The sequence below is a fragment of the Sprattus sprattus genome (assembly GCF_963457725.1).
Source record: "Sprattus sprattus genome assembly, chromosome: 2".
Classification (NCBI taxonomy): domain Eukaryota; kingdom Metazoa; phylum Chordata; class Actinopteri; order Clupeiformes; family Clupeidae; genus Sprattus; species Sprattus sprattus.
In genome coordinates this window covers 69,009,366-69,022,536 of record NC_137921.1, presented here as the reverse complement: position 1 = coordinate 69,022,536, position 13,171 = coordinate 69,009,366, and the positions used below count along the sequence as shown (strand labels likewise).

Here is a 13,171-nt window from a genome sequence, read left to right as displayed (position 1 = left end):
TATGTATGTGTATGTATATGTATATGTATATGCATGTGTGTTCCCCTGAATGCATGACCTTGACATTATTGGTGGAACAGGTGAGGTGAAAGACACCTACTTGCCAGGATGACCATGTCCATCCCCCAGAAAATGCTCATGATCCAGCCCACCATGACGACGGCGGTGAGGATTTGGATGAAGGCTGCAGCGATGTTGAGCCAGAACACACAGCACATGCTGCGGTCCGGCAGGTCCGTCCTGGCGCCACACAGCACCGTGAACGCCGAGATGAACGTGCCTGTGGGAAGCGCACACACACAGACACACACACACACACACACATGCACACACGCACACACACACACACACACACACGCACGCACGCACGCACGCACGCACGCACGCACGCACGCACACACACACACACACACACACACACACACACACACACACACACACACACACACACACACACACACAGACACACACACACACACACACACACAGACACACACACACAAACAATAGAAGCACGCTCATAAGTACACACACATATGTACTCACACAGACAAACATATGTATTAACACATACACATGCATGCATTCAAACATGAATGCACACGCAAACTCACTAAGAGAGAGAGAGAGAGAGAGAGAGAGAGAAAGAGAGAGAGAGAAAGAGAGAGGATATCAAGTCAACAAGCAAGAAAAAAAAGCTTGGTGAACATTTATGGCAGGATGCCAAGAGTAAACAAACAGTGCCATGCTTTTTTCCAGATATTTGGGAGTACAGACCACTGGTAAATATAGTTTCTGTTCTATAATAGACACCCTATCTCCAAGAACATAACAGAACAAACAGAGGTCCATCATTTTGTCATCTCACCTACCTCCCCGCCAGCTAGGCCTGAGATTTCTACATGTCTGGATAATTCATTTAAAAAAATGATCTTGAATCCAGGGAAAGATTAATTTTATCTAAAGCAGTCAATACAATAACAGACAAGGGTGGATGTCAATCTTAGTGTTGGTCTGGCGCCAGGAGCTGATGCCTCACTTTAAACCTGTGTCACAACATAGCCAGCTGGGCATGAGCGAGACCGATATGTAACACAGGCAATAGGGCAGGAAAAATGCATCTTAGTTAGATGATGTACATGTTGGACACCAAGGGCCTGATTTACTAACAGGATTGCGCCCATTTCAGGCGTAAAATAGCGGTCGTAAACATAAAACGGTATTTACTAAGGGGGCGCAGCGCATATTAACGCTTTGTGGGTGTGGACGGGGAGGACACGAAAAGGTGGGTGGAAACATGCGCAAATATTTCGGAGGAGAGAAGATAAGTGCGCCTAATGATGTATTGCGTGGTATTTACTAAACTGCCTGACAAGCGCACGTCTCTAATTTGCGGGATAATTCTCCGCCTCATAAAAGCGCGTCTTAACCAGGAAGCGCATTTCCATTGAGTCTGAAAACGGTGATATGGCGAAAGTAATAAGAGCAAGGCGAAGATATAGACAGAGACAGCGCACAGAAATATTTTTTTCAACTCGTATAACACTTTTTCAGTTAAGCGATCCACAAATCATTAGACGTTACAGGTTAACCAGCCACGCAATACTTCAACTACTGAACCAGATCAGAGACGACATCGAACCCTCCAACCGGAGATCACATTCACGTTAAACTCCGGACAACATTGCAAATATTGGCATCGGATCATTTCAAACAGTTATAGCATCAGCAGTTGGTATATCTCAGCCTTCACTCAGCCAAATATTCACCCAGGTACTCGACGCATTGCTACGGCGCACTGGTCAATACATTTCCCCACTGCCACAGACTTTTTTTGAAATCGCAAACTTTCCGAACGTAATATGAACCATTGATTGCACCCATGTCCATATTGTAGTGAACCCAAGTCCCATGTAGAAATTATTAATCTCGCCATGTACACATCTAGATTGTTATAATTGACAGTTTATGCATTAATGCCACCAATATCATATTCTTTATAATCGTGTTCTTTTAAACATCTCGCTGTAGGTGATGGCGGGCAGAACAACAATATAGCAGCGCACACATTGAATCAGGTTCAGTGATTGAGCGAACGTGAACCAATATATCTATCTCCACCGCTGAACCTTCATTTTCTCTTCCTAAATAAATACCACGGAAAATGTGCAAAAACACTGTGTGTTAACCGCAGTTTAAGCAGCGGTCGCAATGTTAGTAAATCAGGCCCTATATAGGGCGGAGTAAACACAGTTTGCCCAGCGCTGTTTTCCAGCTATAGCTTTGCAGGCCTCAAATTAAATTAAATTAAATTAAATTAAATGATGCTTCATTGGCACAAATCTATAAAAACATTGTTGCCATAGCTACAAGTCCGAAACTATATAGACTGTACATAATATTGTCATTTTTTACTAAAGAGCTAAAAAACAGCAAAATATCGAACAAACAATATATAAACCAATAAGCATAATATAATATCTTTCCATGTCGTTTTAGGTCGTTTTCACAAAGTAATTACACACACACACACATATGCACCCTGTGGATCTAACCACCAACATGCATACACACAATCCTGTCGAATTGATTTGACGCACAGTTCTCTCTCTCCCTCTCTCACTCTCTCTCTCTCTCGCTCGCACTCTATCTCTCTTTTTTCATCTGTGCTGTCTGGTCCGCTGGATATTGCTTTCGCCTGGTGATGAGCGGGCCTATGGGGTCAGGCGTTAATGGTACTCTAATTAAAGCATGTGACATGAGGACGCTTATTTCACACACACCAACCCCCATCACATCGCCTCTCCCCACTTCATCTCGCCCGCTTACTCGCTCTTTCTCTCTGTCTCCCCCTCCTCTTCTCTCTCTCTGTCTCTTTCTTGTCTCTCTCTCTCTCTCTCTATTCATTCTTTATCTGCCTCTCTCTGTCTTTTCATCCCCTCGTCTCCCTCATATGGCCACAACATAAACAGAACACAACCCGCTGTAAACAGAGCGGTGTCACCTGACACGGACGCTTCTGAGTGGCATCCCCTAACCCCCCTACTCACACACACACAGACACACATCCAACACACACACACACATGCACACACAGACTCACAATTACACACACACACACACACACACACACACACACACACACACACACACACACACACACACATACTGTATATACAGACACAAAATAATGCTCCCACATCCATTTTTGCACTGACATACACACAGAACATATACATACATTGACATGCGTAGTCATACACACACAAACATACACACACACACACACACGGCCGCCTAACCTTGCCTCATTATGCAACTTGCCCTGCCCCCTCCATGGAGACTACCACTCTCACACCTCCACCTCCTCAGACACCACCTCTCCTATCCCCCACCTCCTCAGACACCACCTCTCCTATCCCCCACCTCCTCTCCTATTCCCCACCTCCTTATCCCCCACCTCCTCAGACACCACCTCTTTATCCCCCACCTCCTCAGACACCACCTCTCCTATCCCCCACCTCCTCTCCTATTCCCCACCTCCTTATCCCCCACCTCCTCAGACACCACCTCTCCTATCCCCCACCTCCTCAGACACCACCTCTCCTATCCCCCACCTCCTCTCCTATCCCCCACCTCCTTATCCCCCACCTCCTCAGACACCACCTCTCCTATCCCCCACCTCCTTATCCCAGCCCAAGAGAGGATGTGACGATAGTGACAGATCCTCACCGTGAGTCTCTGGCTCTAAACATCATGCGCTCAATGACTGTAATTTTCTCGAGCGTTCGCATTTAGTGCCCACTGGAAAAGTGGGAGGTTAACTATCTACTTCTATCTCTCCTTCTCTCTCTCTCTCTGCCTCCATCTCTCTCTCTCTTCTTGCCTCCTCTCTCTCTCTTTCTCTCTTCTGGCTGTGTATTTTTTCTGTTAAAAAGGAGAAGGCTCCTGATTGAGGCTGTGTGCTACTGCTGATGAAAATGGAAGCCGTAAATATTTCTCCCTTCCCTCAAAGATACAGTAAATCCATCAAGACATTGAACTTTGTTGTTTTAGCCTAGCTCAGAGGTTCTGCTGGGAACAGTTTCATAAACTCTCTCAAACTTGGGCGACATAAATAAGTTAGACACAATCATTGGCGTTCGGCAGCAAAGGGCTGGTGTATGAGAACCCTGTGCAGTACTCAGTTTTCACCTGAACAAAGTTAAAACATTTCCCTTCATACAGTTCAAATGGTGCCTTAGGAAAAGCCTTGCACAGGCTTGCCAAAGTATTTAAAAAAAAAAAAATCTGAAGCAAAATCTGTAGGCATCATAGAGCTGAATGCAAAAAGATATTACTAAGTACTTTGGAACAACTGGACAAGGTTTAAAAAATCCATCGAATAGTTTCCTCGATTAGTTCCTTCTCTAACCCTCTTCCTCTAAGAGCAAACAAGTCCATTTACACAAGTCATAACACGGACGAGCCATCCTAATAAATCCTCATAAAAGTATTGAAAGGGTCCTTAAAAGTAAACTCTACAACAACATTCACTTCTTTTCAATGTTAAATTTGGCCTAAACTACCGAAACCACTTCTCTTTAATACTCTTCTGAATTTTCTCCACCACAAAATCCTGAATGACGAGGTATTTGACATCATTGCCCTGTCAAGCCTAACCTCTCATGTGTCTGAGGCGTGAATCCTTCAACAGACACATCATTACTCAGAGACCTCCCACCCGGCGTTTGCTCGCTCTTTTCCACTCACTCGCACTCTCTCTCTCTCTCGCTGTCTCTTTACAGATATACCTCTACACAGGGACGTGCACAGGAATTTTGAAAGGCAGTTGCTCTGCCCTGGAAAAAGAGGGCAGCACGTTAATTTTTGTCACCGCCGCTGCCAAGCCCCAGTCCCCTGATCGCAAATGTTGCCAATATCATTTTAGACTCTCACTAGCCGCTGCTGCCACGCCCCCGTCCCCTGATCGCAAATATATATATTTCCTTCGGAGGGGCAACTTCAGTCGAGGAGGGCAAACGGGCAGTTGCCCGAGCAACCTTAGCCCACTCCTGTGCACGTCCCTGCCTCTACACAAGCATTATCTCTCTCTCTCTCTCTCCACAGCTCCCTCTCTCTGTAATGTTGGTGTGTGTGTCTGTGTATGTGTGTGTGTGAATGTGTGTGTGCCTCAAACAGCACCAACATGACGTGTCTCTCGGCAGACTCCATTCGAGAGAGACGTCATCACTGTCGTCACCACTGTCTCTCATTTTCTCCCTATTGTGCAAAGTCCAGCCAGGAAATTGAAAAATCTCCCAGTGCGCGCATGGACTGACCTGAGGCAGGAGCAATGCTTCTATGTCAAGGACGACATCCCCCTCATGGGAGCAGTGTCATGGCTGGATGACAGCAGCTAGCAGCAACTGCTGGGCATCATTTTATAGCTCTTCACAGGGGATTGCTCTGAAATGCTAACTGTCACCAGTTAGCCAGCTTGTGTAAGCCAGAGAACAGAGGCTTAAACCCCGCCAGAGATGAGGCGAGGATGTATTTCAAGCCATGGAAACCGTTCACACTTCAATTCAAGCAAAGCACTCTGTCAACAAGCTGAGAGAGAATGAGCAAGAGAGAGCAAGAGAGAGAGAGCGAGAGAGAGAGAGAGAGAGAGAGAGAGAAAGAGAGAAAAAGAGAGAGAGAGAAAATGAGACAAACATAGACACAGTGTGAGGAATTTCTGTTGAATGCTGTCAAAAGCTAAAGCACACAGCTTTTAGTTAGCAAAATCAGGACTTAAATTAGGATTTCAGTGTTGATTTGAAACAGAAGTGAGCAGAGGGTAAGACCATATCGCAGTGAAACCTGGCGCCTTGCCTCCATAGCGATAAGGCAAAAAGTCCACATTGGCACACTAGGAGGCAATAATACTAAGAGGGAACAGCTGTAATATTTATAATGTGGTTTCTCTTGCCGTCCTCTTTGACCTTATCAGGACTAATCAGCACAGACATTTAACAAGAGGCCTATTGTCATGATGTGAACTCAAACACTCATTTGTTTCCACAAAATGCTGTAATGATGCTCATTACTGCATGATGGTCTGCAGAGTGGCATCAGCCATGAACAGGCCACCATTTTAACCAAAGTGAAACAACACTGTAAAAAATGACACTGCAATTAAGTTGATTCAACTGTGTTTGTTATGTTGATACAACTAAAGTATATTGGAATTGTCCAAACAAAAAGAAATACTAAGTTTTTACTGACTCAACTTCATTGTAAGTCAAATGAACAAGCATGTAGTTGTTTCGACAAAGATAAGCAAGTTAACCCTTTGATCCCTTTAGTATAATGAAGGAATGTGCGCTATGGCAAAAATATTCTCATTCTTTTTTTTCGTGACCTAGCACAAGCTTCTCTCTTGAACGATGTCATGCACTGAAAAGGTTTTTTCTGAGATGCTATAAGGGAATGAAAGACACCCACAACACACTGAAATGTTTGCGAGTCTTTTGAATCATTTGAGATGAGGGAGGGGGGAAAAAAAGCTTTTAGAGTAATACGCCAAGGCCTGTGCGGACATAGAGGACAGGGAATGGAGGTCAAGGACTGAGCCAGCCAGCACCACGTCTAAACAAGTCTTCTTGAGTAGACACTCGGATATACAGAAAGAGTCTATGAAATTAAAAAACACATCTCCAATATGAAAAAGGCGAAGAAGAAGAAGAAGAAGAAGAAGAAGAAGAAGAAGAAGAAGGGGCCAAAAGAGAGATGGATTGTCTAAAATTCTGCCTGCCAAAAATAGCACAGCCCTGTTCTCGCACAGAGGAGTGTGCTGAATAACCCAACACGTCTTTAATTGGCTGATAGATGCCAGCTGGGTGTTGAGCCCCGGGGCAGCGCCCTATACATGTCATTTGGACAGCTTGGTGATGTGGCTGTAATCTTCTCTTTTTTTAGCTCTTTAATTTTGTGTTTCTTTCCCTCAGACTGTAAATAAAGTACCAAACTCTTAAACATTAAATTGTAATCGTGGGCCTTGCTTTTCTTTCTGAACATCAGGAACAAAGACATACAAAATAAATTAAAAAAAAGGTCACAGACGGCCAAAAGCATCAAAATTCAAAGGCAAACATCCTTTAACCTTTCATGCTCAGTCATTTGATCAGCAACCCAGGTTTGTGAATGGGGAGGGGGGGGGGGTGACAGCTTCATATAGGAACAAACAGCGAGCAATCACAGAGAGATATCAGTCATGCTCCAGCTTACCACACACAGCAATGGGGGCCTCCATAGGCATCTGCTGCCATGGAAACTAGGGATGGAAGTAATGGGGATGCTACAAAAGGGCTCTCGTACTGTCGAGCAAGGCATGAGAACAAAAGCATTTGCTGAAAGTTCTCTTTCATGTGTGGAAAAGGGGGCTACATAAAAGAGGAAAAGCCCGCTGTGTGTGTGTGCATGTGTGTGTGCCTGTGTGTATACATACCAGAGCAAACACCATTAACCAGCTTGTGTGTGCGGCTGACAGATGTTATTGTTTTTTTTTTTAATTTCATTATTTATATAGAAAAATGTAGGTTGTAATACTACTGTATACATATGTCTTAAACAATCACCTGGATTAATAATAAGGTATTGGGATACTTTAAGCAAAAACAAAATCATTGATTCATTCCGATGGCTTCCAACTGCAGGGAATCTGATTATAATCAATGTAATTGTGCACTCCTTAAAACAAGCTCCTCTCTTTGACACAGTCAGGTTTAAAAGTAATTTTCATACTAATTCATTCCTTAAACAGCAAGGCTCTGAATGACCTTCGTCAGCAGCTGTCAACATGATTTAACCACCATTCATCACAGGTTCTGTAACTAGCACCTGTTAAACAGGAAGACGAAAGCTTTTTGCTATCTCACCTTGTATAAGGATATAGCAGACATGCTGCTATGTGTGATACTCAAATAGATTTTTTTGTTGACATTTTGGCAAACAGGATTTCTCTCTCTCTCTCTCTCTCTCTCTCTCTCTTTTGTAACAGAGACCAGCGCAGTTCATTCTGGTGACTGAGGACCAAAGCTGCATAAGCAGCGACAGCCCTTGCCACTGGAGGGATTGGGGGTTGGTGTATGTGTGTGTGTGTGAGTGTGCACGTGTGTGTGTGTGTCTCTGTGTATGTGTGTGTGTATGTTTGTGTGTGTGAGTGTGCATGTGTGTGTGTGTTTGTGTGTGTCTGTGTGTATGTTTGTGTGTGTGAGTGTGCATGTGTGTGTGTGTGAGTGTGCATGTGTGTGTGTTAGTGTGTGTGTGTTTGTATGTGTGTGTGTGTGCTTGGCGTGCGTTGGATGATGAGCAAGCTGTGTTGGCAGCTGCCCACTTAATTCCCGGGTGGTCCCTGTACCTAACCAGCCCTGTTAAGACCCAGAGCCCGCTGCATACCAGAGGGCATCTGCAGTGGGCACGGAAGAGCATGCCAAGACCCGAAGAGCCACATTCTTAGTATGCTCCACAACGCCCCAACAGCATACCCTCAGACATGAAACCCACTGGGGACGGATCACATAGCCCTGGAGTTATAGATCACATGGAGCCCCTAGGGAGTGGGGCCACGGCCGGGGCCAGGGGGGGGAGGTCACTTGTCAGCGGATCAATAAATGTACTGCGACAGGGCAGAGATTACACCCCAGTACACGACGTGACATTCGTCAAGGTTTTCCCATTCTGCTTGTGTTTTGGTCAGAGCTATTTTAGAATGCACATGCCATTTCACCAAATGAAACACTTATCATACAAAAAGTCAAAGTCAGAACTCACTTTAAAAATATCACTCTTATTTTACGTAATGTGGCGACTGTTCTACGACAGTCGCCACATTCCAGCGACTCTGGAATCCACTAAGCACACCCCGTCCAAGCCTCCACTGGTATGCTGAGAAAGCGCTTCAGTTGAGGCGTGTCTGGTGTTTAAATGTTTGGTTCATCTTGATTATCTCCCTCTGGAACGAAAAACTGTTTTCTGATTGGCTGATGGGGTGTACATTAGGTTCGTATAACCGGACACCTTGGACGTAGTCCCAGTAGAAAAGTTAAATTGCCGTTCCATATCAATGTTTGGTTCATCTTGAATATCCTCACCGGCTCCTGCTGAGCCATTCCAACAAATTCTACTCAAACACTGCAAATGACACGGCGTCCCTTTAATGACATAAATACATATTGGCATTGTCATATTGTTCAGAGGTCCCCTGTTGCCAATTAGGAGGTGAGAAAGATCTCAAAGAGGACGGAATCAGGAGTGTAACTTACCGTGTGTGTGTTAGTGTGTGTGCGTGTGTGTGTGTGTGTGTGTGTGTGTGTGTGTGTGTGTGTCTGGAAAGAAAAGCGGTGTTAATAATAAATGACCCAGCACCAATGGTGACACCATCCAGGGGCCAGCTCAGATCAGTTCTGCACCCGCAGTCTCTCTGTGTAAACTAACTGGGATTCGACCTGGTTTTCCAGCAACATGTTGATTATAGGGATTGTGACCATTAGGATGAATGATGGGGATTATTTATGTTTTATTATGAACTGGTTTTACATTGATTGAAAAGTAGCCTATGCAGTGTGACCAAAAATGACACAAACTCAGTAAATCCCACAGGTCACAGTAGTGACCGTGAAAAATGTTTTCAGTTATAAGGCTCTTAAAATGTAACTGAATAATGTATCAATGATTTACAGAAAATATTGAAAGGTCACACTGAAATATGTGCAGTCACATGTTTAGAGTAAATTGAGTTGTTTACTTCCTGATAGCACCACGAGAAGAGGATGGCTGCATCAACACTTCAAACTTAATGTTAGTATGGTATGTTAACGTAAACATGGTATGTTAACATAAATATTTTGGTACTAAAAGACTGCATGAAGTTCCCCCGGGGAACCTCTGAGATTCTGACCCAAGGACCACGAGTTGCTGGTCTGTAAGAAAGATTGTCACTATGGCAACAAACATGGAGGAGACATACAGTGAGACCTCCATCAAGAGATGGAACAAGGAGCGACTTGCCTTTGACAAAGCCCCACAACACAAATGCATCAACCAACACAATGAGTACATGGGTATATTGTCTACACAAAAGGTAAGTATGGTTTGTTAAACATAAAGATAGTACAAAGATTTTGGTACAAAAAGACTACATGAAGTTACCCCGAGCAACCTCTGACGTTTGGACCCAAGGACACAAGTTGTTGGTCTGTCGGAAAGACAATAGCATTGTCACTATGGCAACAAACATGGAGGAGACATACAATGAGACCTCCGTCAAGAGATGGAACAAGGGTCGAAGTGCCTTTGACAAAGCCCCACACCCCAAATGCATCAACCGACAAAATGGGTGGTGTTGACCTTCACGACCTACACAATAAGCACATGGACAGCGTGGACCTTCACGACCTACACAATAAGCACATGGACAGTGTGGACCTTCACGACCTACAGGTTTCAAGATACCATCAGTTAGGTTGAATAAGTGGTGGTGGCCATCTTTGCATGGCCTCCCAACACTGCAATCGTACATTTGTATGTTCTTTTTAATTATCTATTAAAGGAGGGGCAATCGAACTGCTCACTTTCTCATGGATAGTGGTGTAGACTCTTATGCAAAAGTCTGCCAAAAAAACACGGAGCCACGGAAAGAGATTTCTACAAGCTGCACTATCTATGCATGTGAGAAATGCAAAGCACCACTGGACATTGACTGTTTCGGAGATTATCAGACAGAAGAAAAGGAGATGAGAGTGAATGGAAAAGGTCTGAATGAATGAATGTGTGAATGAATCACATGACTGCTATAGTTGTCAGTGAATGTTGCATGATACAATGGATATTGTCTCAATGAATATTACACCTGTTGCACTAAAGTAACAATGTTACAATGTAAGTTACAATAAAGTAACAATGTTGAAATATGTTGATGGCATTCATATCGGTGTTGTATAAGGGTTATTGATATGTAAAATATCAATGTAGTATGTGATAAAGCATTGCAGTGACAGAGTTTTAAATGTGTTAATAACTGGGCTGGGATAAACAAAAACATTGATGACTGCATAGGAGAAATATGTTCATTCAGTATTCATTCATTATCCCACACGTCACAATAGTGACTAACCATAAAACACACTTTTTCACCTACTTCTCCATGAAAATATCAAAAGGTAATGATTGATTATTTCAATGGGTAACTAATGACACACCATTTAAATATTTTAATGTTTTCATGATTAAACGGCTTAAAGCAACAGTGCCTCACATCATTTGAGCGGTTAATTTCTGAGAGTGCGCAGTGACAAATTAATCTCAAGTTCGTGTGTATTAAAGAAGCAGTTACTTGTTTTCGGAATCTAAAAATATGGCTTTTAGTAAAAACTACAAAGACTAAAACTTGCTATGGCAAGCTGGGGCTACCCCTAAAGAAATGACGATTACATGCAATTAGCCATATATTTTCACACTCTGAACGATCCGAGGATGTAATGCAATCTCTATGATGCGAATAAGACAAGTATGTCTGTCATTCCGGCTCCGCTTGCTTCGAGCTGACCCACATGCATGCAACCGGTCTTTTAGAGCACAGACTTCTCGATTTAATTTTCTCTGATTACATTTTGTGTTCAGTTTTATTGCACAACGGTTCAGTTTAATTTAAAGCAATAACGGGTTTAATATCAGGATAGCAATTATTTGATCTTGGGTTGTCGGAGTAAAATTCAACCACACCCCAGTCTACCTGAGAGTAGGAGCGCTCAACGAGTAGGCTACAGCCCATCAGCCAACGGTGCGCTTCCAAACATGGGCTCGCAGTCCCTGTTGTTACCCAGCCTATTAAACCACTTTAATGCGTCGTTTGAAAAGTATCCACTTACTATGCGCATGCAAACCGATGTTACCACTGCTCACAAATTAGAAAGAAGACGGGAACTAAAATAATCGAACTGAATCAAACTTACCCAATCCAGGTACAAACGTGTTGAGAAAGAGGCATATCACCGCAACAGGGAAAGGCATGTACGGGATGGCCGCACGTAACGGTCCTTTCTTTTCTCTGACTTGGACAACAACTCCACTGGTTGACGAAGAAACTCCCTTTTCGTTCATTTCTGTGTCTTTGTGGTCCATCCTGTCAGTACAAATCAGGGGAAAGGATTATTCCCCCCGCGTAAAAAGTGATTAAACGAGCTCTGCGGGCCAGATCGCCTACAACCTTTCCAAAGATGTTCAACTAAACGAAGTGAACTGTATTTGTACGTGAGTCTCCTCCTCAGATTCGCGAACACTAGTGGGCTACATTAAACCTTGCTTGATAGATTTAAAGCGACAGTGTACAACAAAGGAGTCGCACTCGCACCTGATTTTGAACACCACATTTCCTCTTATTGTTGAAAGCGTGTCATAGGTTACAATATCACCAGGAACACTACTGATCCATAATACATTTATACATAATAAATCATTATAGTTTTATTTATTAATTAATTTATTTAGAATAAATAAATTACCAGACTGACACCTGTTCAATTCAGAACCAGAGATTTACATTATTGTGAATATAACGTTAAAAAAACATATTATCACTCGACTGAGTAAACATTAATTGGTGAGAAGACTAATGTCGAGTTGAGTTATCAGCTTGTACAATGTAGAAGAGATAAGACATTATTTTCTCATTGACATTCATTTTTTTCTCACTTGCTGGCCATTACAGTAAAGTATTGCTGATCATTTCAACATTCACATTCACATTCATCTCACACTTTGACACTGTGATCATTTTGATGACAGCCACTTTAATGTCAAACTGGTCCACTCTCACCTGTACATTCACTGTACGAGAGAAGTAGAATCATTCATGACCTCCTATTTCGACCCTGCAGAGTTGCTGCTGTGTCATGGCACAGTCTAAGCTGTCAGTCCAAAGCTGGACACTGTGGGCAAAGCAGTGCATTTCACACTTAAACTGTCAGACTATGCTGTTTGAACTTGTCAGGTTTCTTTTTTTATGAGGACCAGTCAGCCACACCATTAAGGTCAAGTCTGGAGCATAATACATAGTGTTTGATAAGCTCTTTGCATCTTTTGGATGCCTTTCCTTGCCATAGCATTGCACAGTGAAGGACGCAGCACTCTAAATAGCCTAAATTGCTTT

At 43.2% G+C, this 13,171-nt stretch overlaps 1 protein-coding gene across 1 annotated transcript in view; it reads right to left on the bottom strand.

Annotated features, from left to right (window-relative positions):
• stum (stum, mechanosensory transduction mediator homolog) overlaps positions 1-12,144 on the bottom strand; it is a gene marked incomplete at both ends in the record, with an annotated part of 16,681 nt that extends 4,537 nt beyond the window's left edge. Inside the window, 2 exons of the mRNA XM_080833301.1 lie at positions 101-280; positions 11,976-12,144. Coding sequence (XP_080689427.1) covers positions 101-280; positions 11,976-12,144 — 349 coding nt within the window. The remainder of the gene's footprint in view (positions 1-100; positions 281-11,975) is intronic.
• Between the last annotated feature and the right edge of the window lie 1,027 nt (positions 12,145-13,171).